The following is a 23,664-nucleotide window of genomic DNA, read 5'->3' as shown; positions in this document are numbered from 1 at the left end:
ACACCTCGCTGTGTGATCTTTGGAAACTACTTTGCCTCTCTGTGCTTCATTTCCCTCCTCTGTGGAGAGGCCACACCAGCAGTGCTCATCTCCTGGGTTTGTTTGGAGGAAGGCCTGGCCTGGGTGCTCAGAAAGTAGGAGCTGTACTTGAATTTGAACTTGAACTATGAGCCAGGCAGCCAATCTGATTTGATGCCAAGAGAACAATTCTTCCCAGGACGTTTAGAATCAGAAGCAGATGCCAGGGCCGGGTGGTGCCAAGAGGGGCTGATCTGGAGTGATGGGGGTGGAGTCTCCTTCCCAGGAGTGAGAGGGCTGGAGGCCTGGTGGGGGAAGAAAGGGATGTGTGGTCCCTGTTCTCGAGGACAGAGAGACAGCCTTGTCCTAGGGTTAGATCAGGGGCCTGTCTGTGCCTGAGGTACTCAGACAGTGTGACATCCTGGTTGCCAACTCTCAGTGTGGTGGGTCTGCCCCCTAGGTCCCGGGGTTACTGACCTGTGGCAGGTGGCAGAGGCCAGGCTCCCCTGGGAATGCTGATTTGAAGGCAGAGCCTCAGCCGTGGCTCCTGGATTCCTGAGCTCTGTTCCCGCCCGCTGACCTTTCCAGCTTGGGGGAGCTGGAGCTGAAGAAATGCTCCTGATGCCCTGTCTCTACCTGGGTTGGAGGGAGGAAGGCTGGCTAATGTGGAGACTTGTCTTCCCTGAAGAGGAGGCTTACACGGCAGCCAGGACCCCAGAGAAAGGGTACCTGGTGGCGTCCCTTTAGATTGGGAAGACACAGGACTGGGTCCCTGCAAGGCTTGCTGCACTGGGCAGCGCCACTCCTGAGTGGGGAGGGCAGACAGCCCTTCTGCTTCCCTTTTCTTCTCTTCCTCCCGTCTTTCCTTGCTCCCTCCGCCCAGCTTCTTTGGTTATTGAGACTGGGTCTCACACTGAGCCCAAGCTGGCTCGCAGTCCTCCTGCTGTCACTTCCTGAGCGCTCTGATCACAGACATGTACCACCACACCCATCTAGAAATAGCTTCGTACATTGCTTGCTGGGGTCAGCACAGAGTAGGTCTAGACATGGCTCCTCTCCCCCGGGGGATGTCCTCCCACCTCAGGAGGTGGGTGCTCTGGACTCAGGAGTGTCTCCAGCCCCAGTCTGTGGGAAAGGGGACCTTTGGTTTGTGGAGCCTATGTGGAGGGTGTTTGTATCTCAGGGTGACTGTCGTCCCTGGGAAGGCCAAGGGCCCTGGCCAGGGTAGCCCGGGCCATCAGACACTGGGCCAGCCTCCCTCCCTGCCCCCGCCATGGCGGCCTCCACAAGCAGCTGGCTTTGCTTTCTCCCATGTTTTTTCAATTATGTGGATTGGGCTAAAAACAGCAGTAGCAGGGCCTAACCTGGGAGTTGCCACCACCGCCATCCTTGCAAGCCTGCGGCTCCCTCGCTGCCAGGGTCTGTGTCCTGTTGTTTTGACTTTTGTCTCCAAGGCTTGTTTGTGGCTGGGGGCTTGGGGTGGTGGGCTTAGCAGTGTAGTCCTGCTGCTCTGAGCTGTGAGTGACCAGGCTGGTGACTCTGGTGTCCTCGGTGTCCCAGCGGCAGACCTGGGGTTTCCAGTGGCCCCACGCCTCCCCCTGCAAGATGCAGCATTCACAGATGTTGATTCGTCAGGGAAACGAGAAGTGGGGCTGGTGGGGGGCGGCAGGCGGAACAGAAGGCCACTGTTGAGGTTGACAGGCAGGCAGACAACTGGGGCCGCCGTCTCCACGTCCATCGTCCATCCGGGTGGGAGGGATTAGTGGAGGGAATATGTAGCCCACAGCCCAGGGCCCAGAATAACAGGCACGCTTGTTCCCAGAGTCTGGCTGGCTTGTCACTTATCAGGAAAAGAAAGGAGGCCCTGTGGTGTCTGCACCCAGCCTCGATTGGCATTGACTTCCCCTGCAGAAGGCAGCTGCTGTTCACAGCCATGGACCGTGAATTTTTAATAGTAAGAAAATCAGATTCCCCTTCTTCCCCCCACTCAAGAAAATGGGGGTGGGGGAGCCCAGAGGGCCGATGCTTTGCTTTTTAGTAGAGGTGTAGCTGTAAGTTGGAGACAAGAACACACATTGTAAGTGTACATTCCCATTAGCGCTGACACCAGCAAGCATCTGCAAAACCACCCAGAAAAGACCCTGTGCCCCTCTGCAAACCTCCCCCCACTTCCTGACGCCTGTCACCGGGAATTAGTTTTGCCTGTTCTGGAACAGCACAGAAAGAAGAGCCCTCGGCATGTGTGCTTTTGTGTCCCCGCCAGCACACTAACTTAAAGCTGTGGAGGAAGAAAGAAGATAGGCCACGACCTTGAAGGGGAGCCTCATGGTACCCGTCCTCCAAACCAATACTAATTATTACTAAATAGCTGCACAAAAGAAAAGACCAACGCTTTTGGGGTTGAAGGTGTGGCTCAGATGGTAAAGCGTCGGCTAGTGAGTGAAAGCATCAGATCAAGAGTTCAAGTCCTGTATATAGGACTGTAGGGGTCCCTACACAGTGAGACCAAAGGAGGGCACTCTTTTTTTTTTTTTTTTTTTTTTTTTTTTTTTGTGGGTAATGGGGCTTGACCTCGGCCTGGGCGCTGTCCCTGAACTCTTCAGCTCAAGGCCACCACCCTACCCATGAACCACAGCCCCACTTCCTATTTTCTAGAGGTTAATTGGAGATAAGAGTCTCAGGTTCTTTTGTACCCGGGCTGGCTTTGAACCTTGATCCTCAGATCTCAGCCTCCTGAATAGCTAGTTGTGAACCACCAGTGCCTGGCTATAATAATTTAGAAATAGAAGGAAAAATAGTTTGAGTCTTGGTCTTGGACAAAGGAGTTTCAGCTTGGTAAATCAGTTTTTGAATGCATTGCTTCTTGATCAGTCTCCTCCACCTCTCCTCTCCCACCTCTACCCTTGAGTTCAGTAGTTTAGTTTTTTTTTTAAATTTAATTCAACATTTATTGATTCTTTTTTAAAATAAACATTTCCAAGTTTATTTAAAGACTTTTATATTTTTATCTAGTTTTTTAAAATATATTTTTATTGTAATTAATAGAAGGGTTGCATTATATTCGCCAGATAGAAGGTGCATTATTTAACAAACATTACTAACCCTTCTCATGTTTTTGTCCCCATTTCCCTTCCCCCACCCCCTCCCAATCATCTTGTTTTCCCCCTTCCCTATTCTATTTCAAATAAACAAATAAACATATATACAACATATCAGATAACAAGGTAAGATACTGTAACAATATGAGATAACTAAGGGACAACAAAAGAGATGAGAAATAACATAGTGATTAAGAACAATAATCACACATTATATGGCTCTTGTTTCTATATCCTGGAGGTCCTTTCATTTAGCCTCATCCTTTATGGCCTTATGTATCTAGGTTTTGCCCTATTATAAACCTCTGTTAGGAGAGTCTAAGGTTTGTACTAATTAGGACAAATGAGGGAAACCATTGAGCCTATGTTCCTTTGAGTCTGGCTTACTTCACTTAACATGATTTTTTTCCCAAGTCTTTCCATTTCCTAACAAATGGGGCTTTGTTGTTCTTCTGATGGCAGCATGGAATTCCATTGTGTATAAATACCACATCTTGTTGATCCAATCACCTACTGAGGGGCATCTGGGTTGGTTCCCTATCTTTGCGATGGTAAATAATGCTGCAATGAACATTGTTGTGCTAGTGGATTTAGTATGTCCTTCTTTCTGGACGATTGGGTAAATGCCACGTAGTGGAATTGCTGGGTCATAGGGGAGCTCTATGTTTAGTCTTTTGAGGAACTGCCATACTGCTTTCCACAGTGGTTGAACGAGTTTGCACTCCACCAGCAGGGTAGCAGTGATCCGTCCTGGCCACCTGCCCGCCAGCATCTGTTGTTATTCGATTTCCTGATCCCGGCCATTCTACCTGGAGTGAGGTGGAATCTCGAGTTGTGTTGGTTTGCATCTCTTTTACGGCCAGCGATGTGGAGCATTGGTGGTTTAGCGTTTACTCAATGTGCATTGGAGATGATGACTGCAGTGCTCACCCTCCCCCTCTGTTCGTGTTTTTCTCCTGACGGAGCTTGTGCCCTCCCTTCTCTGGCCCAGTTCCACTCGCTCCGTGGAAGTGGGAAGTGGACCTGCTGCTTCTGTGCCCACCGCCTGGCATCCCCTCCCCTGCTTCCCTGGCTGTTCTCCTCGTCCTGCTGACCTTGCCCACCAGCTCTTGACCTTGGCTCCCTCCCCAGCCCCTCCGAGATGGAGGTAGATGCTCTGATGCAGCATCTGATAGAGCTGGTTTCCCCCACGGCCAGCCACAAGGCTCCGTAAAGGCCTGATGTGTTGATTGCAGTGCTCAGAGCTGAGGGTCTTCAGACTGAGTCCTCGGACCTCTCACTTCCTCTGCCCCATTCCTCACGACAGGGTGTGTGCTGGAGTTTCCCATCATGTGTCTGTGAGGGAAAAGTTCTTTGAGCCTTGTCGATGTGGGACTAGCACATGGATCATGCCTCCCAATTTACAAACTGCACTGGAGTTCCCTTGAACCAGGTGGGCTGTGTGTGTGTGTGTGTGTGTGGTGGGGAGGGAACTTTGGTTTTAAATTCAGGGCCTTGCTGTTGCTAGATAAATGCTCTCCCACATGAGCCGTGTTCCCAGCTGTTCATCCCTTCAGTTATGTTGTGGATAGGGTCTCGTGGCTTTGCTGGGGTCCTGCCTGGATCTCGACTCTTGTAATGTGTCCTGGGTGTCTGGAATCCCATGCCTGGCTTGTTGATTGAGAGGGGGATCTTTTCCCTTTTTGTCCAGGCTGGCCTCGAATCAGTCTTGATCTCCACCTCTGCTGTTGCTGGGATTACAAGAGTGAGCCACCATGTCTGGCCTACTCAACCATTTGAACTAATGAAATGTTTCGTTGTTTGTTTTCACATGGTTCCGCTAATGTGTTTTCTGGAGAATAGCCAGCCTCTGAGTAGTGGCAGTCATGTGCCTCCCGGGGGAACAGCTGCTGTGGTGGGCACAGTCCTGGCTGTGCCCTCTGCGGGCCTCAAGGACATGCATGGGGAATGAACACCTGGGGTGTCCCTCAGAGTCCCTCAGATGCAGAGGTGCAGACAGGAGAGAGCATCCAAATCTTGGCCACCCTGGGCCCTGCAGAGGGACGGCTAAGGAGCTGCAGGGAGGCGTGGAACCAATAGTAAAAATTACACTTCTCAGCCAGGCGCAGTCCCTTATGTCTATCATCCTGGCTACTCAGGAGGCTGAGATCTGAGGATCACGGTTCAAAGCCAGCCTGAGCACTAAAGTCCATGAGACTCTTATCTCCAGTTAACCACCAGAAAACTGGAAGTGGTGCTATTGCTCAGGTGTAGGGCCATGGGCCATGGGATACAGTGCCCAGGTCCAGATCTCAAGTCTCCCCCCGCCCCCCCCCAAAAAAATATCACGTTTCTTCCTGAGTGCCTTCTGTGTACCTGGATTCAGAAAGGCACCTGGAGGCCCTGCCTCCTTCCACATGCACACCTCCTGTGCCTCAAACCTTTGATTAACCAAACAACATCACACTTTGTTCATTGTGGCCTCTGTCTCTCCGGGGATGTGTGAGCGTAATTCCTCAGGAAGGGGGCCAAGGTCACAGGCTTTGTGGAGGATCTTCTCAGCCTGCTGGAGTCTTGTACATAGGAAACACAGAGGTCAAGTTGCTTGCTGTAGGTCATTCAGTGAGGAAATAGGGCAGGGAACTCAAGTCAGGGCGGTCTTCCTGGGAAGTCCAGCCCACAGGGAGAAAGGAGGTCCTGGAGCTTGTCCGTGGCGCTCTACCCCCGGGCATTTAAGTGACTCATCCCTGTAATCTTAGCTATTCAGGAGGTGAGACTTGGGGACTGCAGTTCAAAGCCAGACAAAGCAGATAAATCCAAGACTCTTATATCCAATTAACCAGCAAAAAGCCAGAAGTGGAGGTATTGCTCAAGTGGTAGAGAATTGGCCTTGAGTAGTAAAGCTAAGTTAACTCTGAGTTCAAGGCCCAGGATTAAAAAAAAAAAAAAAAAAAGAAAGTGCAGCACACAGCTCCAGGCCAGACTAGAGGTGAGGGTGCCTGTGGCCTCCTGGTGGCCTGCACTCTCCCCTCGTGGGCAGCTCTGGGCACAGCCTGTGGGCGGACAGCTGCCTGGACCTCCGGTTGTGAGCAGCGCCAGCGCTGGGCCCGGCCACTTCCTCTGTGCCTTGTGACCGTGTGGTCACTGCCGGCTTTCCTGGGCCGAGGTGCTGGTCTGCGGTCTCAGCACTCACCCCAGGGGGCCCATGGAGAAACTCAATCAATTGCTTAAAAAACAAGAACCTGGCTGCCAGCCCGATGGGAAGCCATGGGGCCGCCTGTGTATGGGCTTGGAGGCTGGGAATGGATGGTGGCCTGTGCTGTGACCCGGCTGCCCACTCAGCCCCCAGGCCTGCGGGCTGGCCGGGCTGGCCGTGCCCCTGGAGACGGCTGAGGAGACCCTGGAGCTGGGAGAGGAGAGGAGTGTGGTGATCAGCCATCCTCCGTCTCCGTGGCCACCCGTGGCCATGTGTGTGAGAAAGGCCTGTGCTGTCCACTGGGTGCTGGGATGCCGAGGGCCCGGTTTCTCGTTGGCTGGGGTGCGCTGACCGTCGGACACTGCTGACTGTGTCCAGGCAGCTGTGGGGAGAGAAGGAGGGGAAGGGAGGCTCACACTGTGGCCTGGGGTGGGTTGTAGTTTGCTCGTGAGAACTTACTTTGCCCCCGTTAAGGTGTGGAGGGGAGAGAGAGCTCCTGCTGGGCTTCGCCCGAGGCCTTCTTCTAGGGTGCTACTGGTAGGTGCTTCTCCCCTTGCTTCCTTCCCCCAGGAGTCCAGCGAGCCTCCACTGCTAGCTCTAGCAGGGGAGCAGCCAGGCAGGTGTGTAAATAGCTGGTTCCTGAGCTCCCCATACCGGATCCCAGCCTGGATCCATATCCCTCAGATCCCCGCCCCCAGTCTCATTGCTCTTTTTATTCTGGCATAGAGCCAAAGTTATGTCGACTACAAAAAACACCTAAGTAATGGAGAAGTCCAGAGACCTATCATTTCCTCGTGCGCTCCTCACAGCTCTGTGCCTCCCCGCTCGCTTTCCCGGTGCACTCCCATTTATCTTCTCCATTTACTGCTTAGAGCTCTCTGTGCACTGATTTGTCTGCTTCCTGTGATCTAGGTCTCTGCAGCAACCTGTAACACAAAGGGCACATGTGTGTGCCTGCGTGTGCAGTGCATGTGTGTGTGTGAGAGAGAGACCCGGCCTTGAGCTCAGGGGCCTCAAGCTCTGCCACAGGTCCTCTACCACTTGAGCCATGAGCGTAAGCCTGGTGTTTGGAGAAGGGAGTCTCATGGACCTTTCTTCCTGGACTGGCCTCAAACCATGCTCCTTCAACTGCACAGCCTCCTGAGTAGGCAGGATTCTACTGGCACCTGACTTCTCACCTATTTGACTTTGTTTTGCTGCTATTATGACTAAATGTGGTACCCATGTCCAGCTTCTTTCCCTGACTTTTTCTGAGGGGAGGTGACAGGGTGTAGGGTCCCAGGCTGTTGACCAGGGCAATGATCTGGTTTCTCATCCTGCTAGAAGCCTCCCCTCACCACAGAGGAGGAAATAAGCCTTTTTTTTTTTTTTTTTTTTTTCTTCAGTCCTGGGCTTGAGCTCAGGGCCTGAGCACTGTCCTTGGATTTTTCTCAAGGCTAGAGCTCTACCACCTGAGCATCAGCACCACTTCTGGCTTTTTTCTAAATATGTGGTACCAAGGAATCGAACTTGGGTCTTCGTGCATGCTAGGCAAGCACTTTACCACTAGGCCAAACTCCTGGCCCTGGAAATAAGCCTTACTATGTGGTGACAAGAGACTGCTTGCTCTATTTGCATATTACTGAGACACCACACGTTTTCTGTATTTTCCATTGCCTTTTTGATGGTGCTGGATTTGCACTCAGAATACTGCATTTGCTAGTAAAGTGCTCTACAGCTTGAGCCAGGCCTTCAGCTTTTTCATGTTTTTGGCTGTGGTTTTCTAAGACGGGGTCTTCTCTCATGTCACCCAGCATGGCCTGGAACTCTTGATCCTTCTGCATCAACTTCCTAAATACTGGTATTATGGATATGCTGCCATACCCGGCTGACTGCATTTTTTCATTGGTTAATTTGATTGTGGTCTTTTCCTCTCATTGTTGGGTTTGGGGTGGTTTGACTGACTTTTTAGGTTTACAGAAGAATCTAGTAATCCCCCGTAGCTGGCTCTGGTTAGAATTGCATGCCTGACCCACTTGGATGTGGTTAGCCCTACACGGCTATGGCCACCTGTTTTCCTACAGCTTGAAGGCATAGAATGGTGCTTCCTTTCCTGCAGGAGCCAGAAGAAAGTCATGCTTTGAGACACACCCATCTCTGAGGGGCCACTGTTTACCTATGGTCATACCACCCATCTGCCTTTGTCTGCCACCACTTGCCAGAAGTCCCAAGAGTGAGGAAAGCCTGCCGTGCCAAGAACACCTCTTCTCTAGCCATTTCTTTGGGCAGGACTGGAGTTTGGGCTCAGTGCTTCATGCTTGTTAGGTGCTCTACCACTTGAACTATACACCAGCCCCTTTTTGTGGTTATTAAAATTTATTGTAAAAGTGATGTACAGAAGGGTTACAGTGATTTAAGTCAGGTAATGAGTACATTTCATTTTAGATGCTGTCATCCTTTCCTCACTGTTTTTCAGTACTGTCCCCACACACACCGTGCTGCATTTGTTCTCCCTTTGTTGTGGTTATTTTTGAGATAGGGTCTTGCCTTTTTGCCTGGGTTGCCCTGGACCATGACCCTATTTCCCATCACATGCCACAGCTGGAATGACCGGCATGTACAACCAAACTCAGTGATAGTAACTCAAACTTTTTCCCAGGCTAGCCTCTAACGATGATCCTCCTGCTCCCAGTCCCTCATGTGGCTAGAATTTCAGGCACAAGCTACCAGGCCTGGTCTATTTATGGAAAATATTTGTGGACTCCGTTCAAAGACTAGAAGCTACTGGGAACCTTCAAGCCTGTTTCCCTGTGGGACTTTGAGGTTGTCTGTTGGTCTATCTCTGGAGTGGCTGGCATGCCCAAGGCCACTTAGGAGGAAGGGTGGGCATGGTGTCCTTGTGTTGAGTGTTGTGGCCTGTAGGACAGCTCAGGTCCATGGTGGGTTCCGTGATCTGAGAGCTCAGGTCACTCACCCCGTTCTGCTCACCCCAGCGGCAGTGTGGCTCTGGCCATTGCTGACCACTGTGCTTTTGTCCAGCCGTACTTCTGCCCAGAGATTTTCCCTAATTGCCTGGCATACTCGCTCTGCTTTTTCTCTGCAAGCTTTTCTCCTGCACTCTGCTTCCCGAGGTTCCTTCTGGGCTGGTACCCCTCAGAGATCTCCTAGTCCCTCCCTGCCCCTGGGTTGGTGGCCTGGTTTGGAATTTGTCTCCATGGAGGTAACTGGTAAAACTGAGCCACACCACAGCAGGGGAGGGGCCAGCCATGTGACAACAGAGACTGAGATCAGAGTGATGTGGCCACGAGCCAAAGACACCAACTATTTCCAAAATTGATGGGAACTGTAGGAGGATACTCCAATTCCCCAGAGCCTTTAGAGGGAGCTTGTTCCTGCCATATCCTTATCCTTATGTGGGTTTTAGACCTTCCAGGGAATATGTTTCTGTTGTTAACATCTACGTGGTTGCTGGTGCTCAGGCCCACACCTATAATCCCAGCTACTAAGATCCTACAATTGCAGTTGGAATCTAGCCTGGGTAGACAAATCTCTTGTCTCCAATGAACCCACAAAATCTGGAAGTGGAAGCATGGCTCCAGAGGTAGAGCCAAAAAAACCAAGTGAGATCAGGGGACCTTGAGTTCAATCCCCAGTACTGGCACCAAAATGAACTCCCTAAACCAATTGATTGGCAGTGACGTGCTGTACAACCCATATTCTGCTGTACCTGTGACATTGGGTGTGGGGACAGCTTGGCCATGATGGACAATGTTGAACTAGATAGACAGTCCGTGACACTGGACAAGCCCTCAGGATGGCTTTTGTGTTGGCGCCTGCTGGAGGGAGGGGAGAGGTCAGGAGCCTGCCTCCAGGGCTTGTCGCTGGCTTTGGCATGCAGTGGGGTGGGGCTTTCTCTTTCTTTGGTAATGCTGCTGGAGCTGTGGGACAGGCTATTTGTTCGAATAACCCTAGAGAACCCATTTGACCAAACTTGTGTCTCCAGAGTGCTCCAAAGTTTAACAAGCTCCTGCCCTGCTTAGTAGCTCCACCTGGTCTGCCCCCAGCCTGCAGACCCCCACCCAGGGGTGCAGAGAGAGCCTTACTTACATAGGCCCTTCTGGAGACAACATGACACCAGCCTTGGCTAGCTCCCGGGGGAGGGGGGGTGCTTCCACTGCGGCTGGTGGCTCTGTCCCAGCAGCTGTTTTCTGCAGGCCTGGCCCTCGGCAGAGTCCCCCTCCATGCTAGGCACAGCTCAGACTGCAGGAAAGCAATCCCAAGTCCTCTCCCCAGGTCCCTGGTCCCTTTTGTTCAACTCATAAATCTCAAAGGCCTTGCAGCCACCAGTGGACATGTGCAGGTTTAGTCCAGCCACCGCTGCCAGCCTGCTGTGGCCCTCAAGACTTAATTCTGAGTTGGTCTGATGGCGGCAGTGCCACTGGGCTCCATCTGCTGGTTGGCAGAGAGCTGGGCTGCAGTGCTTAGTCCTGATGAGGCTCAGACAGAAGCCCACCTGGCTGTGCCTTGGTTTCCAGAAGTGGCTGACCAGGTACCATCCAGTGTGGGTGACTGGTTCCTTACCACTGATGGTTCCTGACCCTGAGAGAGCCAGGTCCTGCCCAAAGGTACGCAATGGAGAGGGCCAGAGCTCTGTCCTGAGCTCTCCGTGGGATTCCTGGGATTTAGTGCGGCTTTAGTTCATGTTTGGTGCCAGCTGAGGGCTCAAAAGTGAACTTTTAAGCCAGTGCAAGGGCACAGGTTTAGTCTGGGCACTGGGATCTTGGAGGCAAGGACCAACTTCTCAGAAGAGCAGGAGGCAACCTGTGACCTTATCTTGAAGGACAGATCAGCAGTCAGTAGCTTTTTGGGAGGAGAGTCCAGAGGAGAAACTTGAAAGTCAGTTCCCTTGTCTGGGGCAGCATACACAAATCAGAACTTGTGTGAACACTTCTTTGGGGGCTAATTGGGGTATCAGGGATCCCTGCTTCAGCTGGGCACCATGGAAGGCTGCTGTTGCTTTACTCTCCCCACCTGCCTCAGTTTACCCAACAGCCTTTGGCCTGGACACTGTTGCTGCAGTGTGCACGCCCTCTAGTGGCTGATAATATAAGCTGGGGTTTGGAGCTGGCACCAGGAAGGGGCCTGTCCTCAGGAAGCACCGGCCTCTTTGTGGGGTTCCTTGTGGAGGGAGCAGGTGGAGTGGGAGAGGCTACCCACTGTTCAAGGCCTGTTTGGCCAGGCACCGTGAGACAGGGCAGTTGGCCCATGGACCAGGCTTCAGTCCTTTCATATCTGGGCTCCCAGGCTGCTTGGTGGCTGCAGACAAGTGGCTCTAGAATGCCACGAGTGATTCTGGCCTTGATATTTTTGGTTCTCTGGGGTCCTTGAAACCAGAAAGAACTGGAATATATGAGGTGGGGGAATGTCTGACCTCCGTAGGCTCTGGAAGCACTTGTGTCAGGGGATGGGGACTGGCCTGGGGCTTTACGTTCCATGGGCATCTTTCCATGGGCATCTTCCACTGGAAGTTGTGATAAGTCCCAAGGGCAGGACTGGGCCTGAGAAATGCCCACATGAGCCCGCCCTCCTTCTCTGGGCTCTGTGTCCCAGCGGTGGCTCCTTAAGGTGTTGTTTTTAACTCGGGGCTAGTGTCCCCAAGGCCCCACTCACCCTTGTGCAGAGGCTGCAGGCCCCAGTGTTCCACAGATCCTGGGAGGACTAGCTTCCACGTCTCTTACCTGTTCAGGAGAGTGAGGCCAGCCCCAGGGGCATGGAGCAGAGATGGCGTGGGGATCTCATGGACATCTGGAGTGAGGGACACACGCTGCCTTCAACAAGGAGGGCTCTCCTAAGACCAGCCTCACCAAACTTCCCTCTGTGCCAACCTGGCTGCAGGTGCATCCTGGTTGGGAGAGGTAGACTGTCCCCTTGTCTGCTACTTGGGTGTGACTCTGAGCACCATTCAGTTGCCTGCATTGTGAAGGGCTCCACCTTGAAGTCACTCACCCCTCTCCCCCCAGGCTCAGCCATGGGCACACTGGAGATGGGGTAAACATGTTCTGACCCGTGTTCAAAGGAAGTGGAAGTGCCTTGCCTGCCCCTCACCCATAGCCTCTGTTCAGAAACCAGGTGTGGGTTACTAGGGTTATTCACTGAATTCCGATGGCCTGTTCTTAAGACCCATGTGTGTACAGTGGAGGGAGCCCTGCTAGATACTGGCCTGAACCCTTGGGTTTAGGTCGGGCTGAGATCAGAGCACATGTAGCCCTGGAGATGTCTCTAGTCTCTGCCTTGGTAGTCTGGGGTGAAGTGACCTTCGATTTAGTGTTGGCATCGGTGGAGCCGAAAGCGCCTGGGGGCCCAAGCCTCTGGGCCTGGCTCCCGTCTTGGGCTCTGGGAAAGTGCAGGGTGTGGGGAGGGTGACTCTTCTTCAGCCTTGCCTGGGAGCTGAACCACAGAGCAAGACACACGGGGTCTTCAGAGCCGACAAGGGGTCCTAAGCTGCCTCTTGGAAGGGTGGGCAAGGGGAGGAGCTTCCTGGAGGAGGAGGCCTGCAAGTGGAGCCAGCGGCAGAATGGCTGTAGTTGGGGCCGGACGCTGAGGTCTGGAGAAGGGCTTTCAGGAGAGCCGAGTGAAGCCCCTTTGGCGGCAGGTGGAGGCAGGGCTGGCAGCATTCGCCTGGTTCCGTGGCCTCCCTGGGCCCGTTCTCTGTAAGGTAAGGAGACACGTAGTGTCATGGACGGCAGAGCTCCCGCGAGGATGAACTGGTGGCCACGGGAAGGGCTCGGGGCCCGCAGACTCCAGAGCCGCGTCCGTGTCTCGGCAGGGGCGGAGGAGGTGCTGCTGCTGGCCCGGCGGACGGACCTGCGGCGCATCTCTCTGGACACGCCGGACTTCACCGACATCGTGCTGCAGGTGGACGACATCCGGCACGCCATCGCCATCGACTACGACCCCGTGGAGGGCTACGTGTACTGGACGGACGACGAGGTGCGGGCCATCCGCCGGGCCTACCTGGACGGCTCGGGCGCGCAGACGCTGGTCAACACCGAGATCAACGACCCCGACGGCATCGCCGTGGACTGGGTGGCGCGCAACCTCTACTGGACCGACACGGGCACCGACCGCATCGAGGTCACGCGCCTCAACGGCACCTCGCGCAAGATTCTGGTGTCGGAGGACCTGGACGAGCCCCGAGCCATCGTGCTGCACCCCGTGATGGGGTAAGGGGGCCCGGGCAACGGCTGTGGGGCGCACGCGGCACCAGTGGCCCGGAGGGGGAGGGTGGGCTGTGCCAGGGCCTGCTGGGCGGGGTCTCCAGAGTCCCTAGCCAATGGGGCAGGACTACAGAGTTCCTAGCCAATGGGCGAGGCCCCTCCCAGCCACTGGGCGTGGCCTCCACTCCTAGCCAATGGGCAGAGTTCCGAGTGGGTGGGCGGGGCTCCTCCGAGTTGAAATACGGTGGCGGCGCATCTCCAGAGCAGCGCATCTCCAGAGCAGCGCATCTCCAGAGCAGCGCAATGATGGCCCAGGGCTCCTCGTGTTGGGGAGGGCCTGGCCTTCCCCGGAACCCCAAGCTGGTGGGTAGGCCCTGAGAACTTGGGTTTCTCAAATAGCCTCCTGGTGCTGCTGAGGCTGCTGGTCTTTGGACCCGATTTTGAGAAGCATGGATGCAGGTTGTTGCCTGATGTGTAGGAAAACCTGGAGGCCTCTGTTTGTATGAGGTTTGAGCACTGAGCTTCATGGTGCCTTAGCAGGCTGTTTCTCTTGCTTGAGTGAAAGCTCCAGCCCTGGACCCAGAATTCAAGTTGCAATGTTTCCTTCTAAGTCTCTGCAAACAATGAGCTTATCAGTCCATGTGGGGCCTCAGAGATCCCAACAGCTCAGCGGGTTGTCCAGGGCCTTCCTGGGGCTCCTGACCTAGGAGTGCATAGTTCTCTAGGGTTGAGGCTGGGGTGCATTTGATTTGAGTGAGTTGTGTGCTGAGATGCCCTGGAGCGGAAGGCCAGAGGCAGATCAGTACCAGAGGAGGCCGAGTGCCCAGAGGCACCAAGTGCATCTCTTTTTCATGGGCCAGAGCAGGGCTATGAATGTCTGCTTCTGGCCTTCACAGGGTGCCAAGCTGCCAGCCTTTAGGAAGCCCTCTGATGGATGCCTTATATGCATTTGCTTCTTTTCCAGCCTCATGTACTGGACAGACTGGGGGGAGAACCCCAAAATCGAGTGTGCCAACTTGGATGGGCGGGAGCGGCATGTCCTGGTGAATACCTCCCTTGGGTGGCCCAACGGTCTGGCCCTGGATCTGCAGGAGGGCAAGCTGTATTGGGGCGATGCCAAGACTGACAAAATCGAGGTAAGTCGTACGTACAGGACAGAGGGCAGGGGCGTGGACTGAGGGAGAGGGTGGGCTCAAGAAGCCACTTGGTGCAGCTGCAACCATGTGGCCAGGTGCTGTATTGCTACCCTTAACCCTAACTTCCCTGCAGAGCCACGTGTCAGGGCATGGTGGCTCCTCACATAGATGTGTTGTGAGTCCTGATGAATGCCTGTGTCCTGAGATTTGGCTAAATGAAAATCTTAAAATTTTAATGTATACTTTTTATTTCCTGGTCCTGGGGATTTGAACTCAGAATCTTGCTCTTGACAGGCAGGTGCTCTACCACTTGTGCCATATCCCCAGCTTTCATTATTTTTAAAAAAAATTTTTGCCAGTCCTGGGGTTTGAGCTCAGGACCTGAGCACTGTCCCTGAGCTTCTTTGCTTAAGGCCAGCACTGTACCACTTGAGCCACAATGCCAATCCTAGTGTCTCTATTTATGTGGTACTCAGGAATTGAACCCTGGGTTTCATGCATGCGAGGTGAGTGCTCTACTGCTAAGCCACATTCCCAGATCATGCTTGCTTGCTTGCTTGCTTGCTTCCTTCCTTCCTTCTTTCCTTCCTTCCTTTATTGTGGTTCATGGGGCTTGGACTCTGGGCCTGGGTGCTGTCCCTGAGCTCTTCAACTCAAGGCTACCATCCTACCCTTGAGCCAAAGCCCCACTTCCCCTTTTCTAATTATTATTTGGAGATAAGTGTCTCACAGGTTTATAGTGTTGTAGTTCTCGGGCTGTCTTTGAACTGTGATCCTCAGATCTCCTGAGTAGCTGGGATGACAGGCCTGAGCCATTGTGCCTGGCTTGCTTTAGTTATTTTTCAAGTGGGTTTCTAATTTGTGCCCAGGCTGATTTGGGTTGTGATCCTCCTGCCTCAGCTTCCTAAGTGCTGGGATTACAAGTGTGCACCACCATGCCCTGCTCTCCCTCTTGTCTCTGGTAATTTCTGAGTAGTCCTTGTCTGTGAAGGTCACTCTACTTGACATGCCCGATGCCTTGGAAATATTCACTTCCTTTTTGATTTTACAGGCACTCGCGGCTATGGGTTTTGCCTGAGTACTGGTAGAAACTCAGGATGTAGACTTTTACACCACCTTGGAACTCTGAGACTCTTTGGAGGCCTGGGTCAGAATGCTAGGGCTGGGCTATGGAATGACTCACACCTGCTCACGTGTTGAACACTTGGTCCTCAGCTGGGAGGACAGACTAGGGAGGTGCTAGGAAGTTTAGGAGGTAGGCTGCCTGGAGGAAGTATGTCACTGGGGGGCTGTAACTTTGAAGGTCATGTATGTTCCCCAGTCACTTCCTCTTTCCCTACTTCCTGTCCACCATGAGATGAATAGTCTCCTCTACACGTTCCTGCCTCTCCCCATGATGTTCTGTCCAAGGATCAGGGACCCAGGGACTCTGGGCTGAATTCTCTGATGCCAGAAGTTGAAAAGATCTCTCTCCCTTTACGTTGCTTTCCTGGGGTCTGGGAACACAGATTCCAGAGCCCAGCTCTGGAGGCCCAGCTTGTGAAAGAATGCAGTTTTAGCACAGAAAGAGCCTCTTCCAGGGAGAAAGGCAGAATTCCAGATTTATTATTACCAGAGGGTGGAGCCTAGGTCTTCTACATATTAACTGAGTGCTCCACCACTGAGTTAAACCCAAACCTAACATTGCTGAGGCACTTCCTGTGACTTGGTGACATTTCCAAGAGGTTGTGTTGGAAGGGAACCACGTGCTGGCCATGCCAGAGGCCAAGAATCCTGAGCCACTAACTTGGGGTGGCTCTGTTTTGCTGCTTGTCTTTGACTGGGGGAAAGGATTGAATTCAGTGTGGTTTGGTGGTGTGTGGCCTGGCTCTGGATATAGCACGGCCCCAGGGATACAGCCCTGCATGCCAGAACTGGCTTTGTGTACTGCTTGCCCTGGGTAGAACATCGCTTTCTTGATGGCCTGGGAGAAGAACTTGGGTCCGGAAGGGCTAGTGAGCTGGTGAAGTGGGGCATTTGGACAGTGTTAGTGCACGGGCAGGTCCGATTGACCTGTGGGGGTGTCCATGTGTGGTCTCCTTCTGCTGACCTCACCTGTGGCAGCAGTCCTGGAAGTCAGGTTGGGAGCCAGCCCTGAAAGCACAGTTCACATGGTGGTGACAAGCTGGTGGCTGTGATCAGGAACTGTAGGGAGCTGAAGGTGGCTTCTGGAGTGGGCCCAGGCCACCCCGCACCGCCTCTCCTTGGGAAGCATTCCTGAGCTTCCTCCCGCGTGCTCAGGCCTGTCCAGGTCAGCCCAAGCAGGTTGGAGCAGTGTCTGGGGACTTGAGTGGTAAGGCTGGGGTCCTAGGGCCCTGGCCTTCTGCCCATCTCTTTCTGTGCTTTTCCCACTTGCCCCTGCTGTCTGCTTACCTGGCTTCCTGGGTTAAGAGCTCCAGTATCATGTTTCCTTTGCCGCTGGTCTGCCTCCTGAATCCTCTGCCAAGCCTCAAGCCTCTGGGTTTATCCTCAGCCTACCTGGGGGACCCTCTAGTGTGCACCTACCCTGCTTCGAATGCTCCCATCTTTCTGCTCATTGGGGAGGAGGGGCCCAGTTTGGCTATGAGCCCTGGACATGCTGCACCTATTTCTACCAGATGCACCTGCATTTGTAAAAGTGAGCAGGGGTGGGGAATGGGCAAGGGCCATTTCAATATTTATAACATCACTATGGACCATATGAAGCTATCAGAACAGGCAGATGACAGCCACCAAAAAATAGATGAGAGTAGATGTGGGTGACTCACACTTGTCACCCTAGCTACTCAGGAGGCTAAGACCTGAGGATCGTGGCTTGAATCCACCTTAGTCAGGAAAGTCTGTGACAGTCTTTATCTGTAGTTAACTAGCAAAAAAGCCAGAAGTGAAGGTGTGGCTCAAGTGGTAAAGGGTCAGCCTTGAGGAAAGAAGCTAAGGTCTAGCGCACAGTCCTAGAGTTCAAACCCCAGTACCAGCACTGAGAAGGAAGGGAGGGAGGAGGGTAGGACATGAGAAGCATGTATGTCCTCTGTCCCATCATGTACTGAATTATTTCCTGGGCCAGATGTTGCCCACTCCTGTCCTGTTGGCTGATTTGGGTCCCACAAACTTTTTTGCCCGAGTTCAATTAGATATACAATCTGGTCACTGCCCACCAGATAATTGGGATCAAAGGCATGAACCACTGTACCCAGCTCACTTTGGGCATTTTTCTTAACAGCAGAAAACCAGAATGTGTCATTATCTTATTAAAATTGATAAAGAATTCAAACTTGGGGTTTGTTAATGAGTTGTCTACTGTTGGGCCTGTAGGTAGGTGGAGATTGTGAGTGTCGTGTTTTCTTGGGTGTAGGTCATTTTGCTCCTGTTGTTCGCAGGCTGCCCCCTGGCTCCTCTCCTGCCCTACTTGGCCTGCGGTGAGGAAGCGCAGGGTCCCCAGCTCTGCCAGGCTCTGCCAGGCTCTGCCAGGCTCTGCCTGTCCTGGCTGTGTTCTCCTCACTGCACCTCCTGGGTTATGAGCCAGAGAGAACTCCTCTGCCCCACTCTAACCCGTACCACCTCCTGCCTCCTGTCCTGTGTGCTCTTGTGCTGATGGAACACCTCACAAAGGTGATAGACACAGGCCTGTTGATATCTACATTGTTCTGTGTGTGTATGTGTGAGAGAGAGAGAGAGAGAGAGAGTCACACAGAGAGAGAGAGTGTCTCACACACACACACACACACAGTCACAGAGAGAGACAGAGCGAGAGAGGGAGAGAGAGAAAGAGAAGCAGGGATTGAACTCAGACCTTGCACTTGATAGGCAGGTGTTCTGCTTGAGCTGATCCCTCAATGCATTTTGCTTTCATTATTTTTCCAATAAGATCTTTTTTTTTTTGCCAGTCCTGGGCTTGAGCTCAGGGCCTGAGCACTGTCCTTGGACTTTCTCAAGGCTAGAGCTCTACCACTTGAGCCTCAGCACCACTTCCGGCTTTTTTCTATGTATGTGGTACCGAGGAATCGAACCTGGGTCTTCATGCATGCTAGGCAAGCACTTTAACCACTAGGCCAAACTCCCGCCCCTCCAATAAGATCTTATACGTATACCTGGGTCAGCCTAGGCTGTAATCCTTCTATTTATGCTCCCCATCTTACTGTGATGAAAGGTATGAGCTACTGCACCGAATTTTTCTAATTTGAAATGGGGTCTTTGAAACTTTTATGTATTTTGCCCAAGTTGGCCCTTGACCATGATCCTCTTGATTTCTGCCTCCCTTGTAGCTAGGATTACAGGTGTCAGCCACTGTGCTCAGAAGCATTGCTTTGTGAGCCAAACACAAACAAGAACCCTGGATCGTGTGGACAGAGGCCGTGCATCTCCACTTGTACTGCTGACCTGGGCTGCTGGCCCAGGGACAGCTCAGCCTAAGGCATCAGTGCAGCCTCCAGGTGAGGCCACAGTTTGCACTTGGTCTGCTCCAGCTGCCCCAGGATGTGGCCGCCATGCGCCTCTCATTCTGACTTCATGACTCTAGATTGGGGCCAGGTCCTTTGTGTCAACACTCCCGTTACGGGTGTGGTAGCAGAGGCCTCGCCCAAGGACATGGAGCCCTGACACAAGGGCAGAGCTGGGTGGGAGCCCTGCCAGCCAGTGTCAGGTTGTTCGCTCTTCCCAGGTGACAGGAGCTTTGTTTCTTGCTGTCCAGCTGGTGTTTTCTGCTCAGCCCAGGACCGTTCTGCCTTGGGTTCTGTCCCCTGCAGAACAGCACTTGTAGCTTTTCTGGTAAGCTGGAAGTGGGGCCTGGCTTTTGTTGCTGGACACTGGGATGGCACTTCCGGGGGGGTGGGGTGTCTGGCGTCTGTGGTTTCCGCTGGTGAAAGCATCTGACATGTGGCTATGTCGTCTGGAGCTTTGTGAAGGTGGCTTCCCATCCATGCTGACTCCCAAAAAAGAATGGGGCTCCTGGAGGCGGAGACCTGCCACACGGGGGCGAAGGGCGCTCAGGTCTGCGGGCCTGGACTCTGAGTGCCTCTGGCCCTGAGAGAGCATCAGATTTGCTCACAGGGAAGCAGAACAAACTGGCACAGGTCCTGTGATAGCCCTGCCCTTCCAAGCTCCTTGTGTTGGGTGCGATTCACAGTTCAAAGCCAGTCAGAGCAGGGAAGTCCATGAGAAGCGTATCCTCTAATTTGCCAGCAAAAAGCTGAAAGTGGAGGCGTGGCTCAAGAGGCAGAACACCAGCCTTGAGCAAAAAAGTTCAAGGGCAGTGTCTAGGTCCTGAGTTCAAGTACCAGTACGACGACCCCCCCCCCACACACACCATTTGTCTCTCACCCCAGAAACAATGGTACTTAGCAAGGTGCAGATTGTTCCTGGCAAGATGCAGAAGAAGTGGGGGCTCGTGCAGATGGACTGTGCTGTGTCGGGCAGCTCAGGCCTGAGGTAGGTTCAGAGTTGGCACTCCCTGGCATGATCCCACCCACCCACACCTGCGTCTCGGCCGTCCCACAGGTGATCAATGTGGATGGCACAAAGAGGCGGACCCTGCTGGAGGACAAGCTCCCGCACATTTTTGGCTTCACACTACTGGGAGACTTCATCTACTGGACAGACTGGCAGCGGCGCAGCATCGAGCGGGTGCACAAGGTCAAGGCCAGTCGGGATGTCATCATCGACCAGCTGCCTGACCTCATGGGGCTCAAAGCAGTGAACGTGGCCAAGATCTTTGGTGAGTCAGGGGGACCCCAAGCTGTGGCTCCACCAGGCTGACATGAGAGTCCAGCAGCGGTGCCCCGCTCTGGGGAAGTACAGAGCAGGAATGGGGACAGTATCTGGTAAAGGACAGGTGGCATCTTGCCTGGAGATGTGCCCTCTGTAGTGAGTCTGGAGTGAGTGTTAGTAATCACCTTGGCTAAGTTTGCCAAGCGCCCCCAGGCTGAGGGCTGGGCTGCGCAAGGAATCTACTTGCTAATCTCAGCTATTGCCTCACTGACACCAAAGGGAAGGAGGCACGGCCACAGCCATGGCCACTCACTGAGCTCAGGACTCAGGACTCACTGGGTCTGCCCACCCTAGCCTCAGGAGATGGCTGCCTGCTGAGGGAAGGGCAGGAAAGAATCTTGAGCTTGCAATCCAGTCACTTAAGGTGTTTCTGGTGAGGGCCTGGGGTAGCTCTACTATCCCGTGGGTGGCTATAGCTGTAATATTAGTGGATTTAAAATGAGAGGAAATGCTTGAGCTTAGCCCGAGGGAGCAAGCGGGTAGGATATGTCTACCAGAGCCATGTTGATCAAAGCCCTGGCAAGGGAGAGAACGGGTGATCTCATGGGAAGCCCCTACTCTCTGTTGCCTATAAAAACATACTCGTGCCTAACTACTTAGGAGGCTGAGATTTGAGGATCAAGGTTTGAAGCCAGCCCAGGTAGGAAAGTCCATGAGACTTGTATCTTCAATAAACCACTCAACAAAGTCCACAAGTGGAGCTGTGGCTCAAGTCATAGAGCACTAGCTTTGAGCAAAAGAAAAAAAAAATCTCAGGTGAAGTGCCTAGACCTTGAGTTCAAAGATCATGATGCACCTTGCAGGTGCGCGCGCATGCGCGCGCACACACACACACACACACACACACACACACACACACACACACACTCACTCACTCAAAACAAAACTAACCATCCCGGGGCTGGGAGTGTGGCCTAGTTGAAGAGTGCTTGTCTAGCATGTACGAAGACCCAGGTTCAATTCCTTGATATGGCATACATAGAGGCCAGAAGTGGCTCAAGTGATAGAGCTCTAGCCTTGAGAAAGCCCGAGGACAGTGCTCAGGCCCTGAGCTCAAGTGCAGGACTGGCAAAAATAAAACAAAAAAAAACCACCAACCATCCGATGTCAGGTATAGTACTGCATACCTGTAAACTCAGCATTCAGGAGACATAGACAGGAAGGTGACAGACCTTTCTGCACGGTATAGAATAAAGTAAAGACACGCATTGTCCATTGTGGAAGGTGGAATTTGTCTGTGTTAAAGAAACAATAAAAAGAAAAAAGTCAAATCTCCATGGGGATACAATTTAAGGCTTCTCATCTCATGATTTGCTGAAGGGGCTGGGGGAGTAAAGGATTTGGTTTTTAGCGCAAATACTTAGCACTTCATTTAAAAACACATTTACTGACACTTTAGGAGCTCTGATATGATCTCAAAATAAAAGGACACGCTATTTCTACCTGTTTCAACAAGGAGGTACATTTTGCACCAGTGTCTCACACTTGTAATTGTAGCCAATCAGGAGACTGAAATCTAGAGAATCACAGTTCAGAGCCAGTGTAGCCAAACAAGTCCTCGAGACTATTGCCACAGTAACCAGCAGTGAGCTAGGTTAGAGGCGCGGCTCCAGCGGAAGAGCACCAGTTGAGCAGGCACGAAACTGTGGCTTCAAGCTCTGGGGAGAGGGAGTGAAATGGACTGGGGTTTTTGAGGCGGTTGAATGTGTCAGTGAGTCAGGGAATATTCCAGCAGGCCGGGAGCTGAGGCTCCAGGAAAGGAATTAGGCCAGCTCCTGGCTCCCTGGTTCTTGCTGAGCTGGCTGGTTCACCGTCTTGCCCAGCTTGCCAAGCCTATCCCTACAAAGCCTGCCATGCGTTAGTTTCTTCTGAGAATGGGGGGCCAATAGCTGCTTTCTGCTGAGGGTGATGATGGAGGGAGCTGAAGCAGAGGACACCTGGGCCTGGCTCTTGGCAGGATGTGTGGTCACCATCACGTGACTAGACTAGGAGGACTTTGGGGCCGTGGCCCAGGCCCCCCGTCCCCGTGCTGGGCGGAGCGGGTCCAGAGCCATGCGTCTGCCTCCAGGAACCAACCCGTGTGCAGAAGGGAACGGGGGATGCAGCCACCTGTGCTTCTTCACGCCCCGCGCCACTAAGTGTGGCTGCCCAATCGGCCTGGAACTGCTGAGTGACATGAAGACCTGCATCGTGCCTGAGGCCTTTCTAGTGTTCACCAGCAGAGCCGCCATCCACAGAATCTCCCTGGAGACCAACAACAATGACGTGGCCATCCCACTCACTGGCGTCAAGGAGGCCTCGGCTCTGGACTTCGACGTCTCCAACAACCACATCTACTGGACGGATGTCAGCCTGAAGGTACTGCCTGTGCACCTGCACTGCCGGGACTTCCCTGTGGGACCTGGCGGGCAGTGTCACCACCCACAGGGCTGAGCACTTCCTTAAAGAGTCACAGTACTGCTCGGTGCCAGTGGCTTACACCTTTATACTAGCTACTCAGGAGGCTGAGATCTGGGGATCACGGTTCAAAGCTTTCCTGGCCTAGAAAGTCCATGAGACTCAAGCAAGAAGTGGGGGTATGTCTCACATGGCAGAGCACCAGCCTTGAGCAAAGACGCTCAGGGAAAGCATCCAGGCCCCAAGTTTAAACCTCAGTGTCAACACACACACACACACACACACACACACACACACACACACACACACACAGAAAGAATTATTACATTGACCATGACACAATAATAACAAAGCATTAGTACACTTATTTTATTTTGGCAGTGCTGGGGCATGAACTCGGGGCTCTCTACTTGCTAGGCAGGTGCTCTCTTACTTGAGCCATACCTGCAGCCATGCATCTATTTGGTTAAATTAATTAAGTTCTGAAATTATCTTTAAATGGCGGACAAAAGTTTCAACTCTACAAATCATCTTGTAAGTACAGTGTGTTTTGAGCAGGGTCACTTCTTCCATTGTTCTCTTCCATTTCTCCCAACCCACCCAGGCCCTCAAGTTACCTGGTTCCCTTTCTCTTTCTGCACATGTACATAATGACTTATTCTCCCACCCTTCTTCTCTCCTTTTGCCCGGCCACACCCCCCGACTATTAAAGTAAATATGAATGATTGCAACATACAGGTCTGGCAGACATAGCTGTGGGCTTTCACAAGGTGTTGTGTAATGTGAAGGCGCTAGAACCTGACAGTGACCTTGTAATTCCCCCGCCCACTGCTTTCTCTTTTCTCACAGAAATCCTTTCTTCA

General features: G+C 52.9%; 1 protein-coding gene across 1 annotated transcript in view; it reads left to right on the top strand.

The window, feature by feature from the left end:
- The window catches only part of Lrp5 (LDL receptor related protein 5), an 88,808-nt gene that overhangs the window by 40,080 nt on the left and 25,064 nt on the right, over positions 1 to 23,664 (top strand). The window contains exons 6-9 of the mRNA XM_090347197.1: positions 13,097 to 13,493; positions 14,452 to 14,623; positions 20,135 to 20,351; positions 22,473 to 22,762. Coding sequence (XP_090203323.1) covers positions 13,097 to 13,493; positions 14,452 to 14,623; positions 20,135 to 20,351; positions 22,473 to 22,762 — 1,076 coding nt within the window. The remainder of the gene's footprint in view (positions 1 to 13,096; positions 13,494 to 14,451; positions 14,624 to 20,134; positions 20,352 to 22,472; positions 22,763 to 23,664) is intronic.

This window comes from Megascapheus bottae, chromosome 16 (genome assembly GCF_031878675.1).
Source record: "Megascapheus bottae isolate mThoBot1 chromosome 16, mThoBot2.hap1, whole genome shotgun sequence".
Lineage (NCBI taxonomy): Eukaryota > Metazoa > Chordata > Mammalia > Rodentia > Geomyidae > Megascapheus > Megascapheus bottae.
Note: the sequence above shows the minus strand (reverse complement) of the source record. Positions and strands in the feature narration are given on the sequence as shown.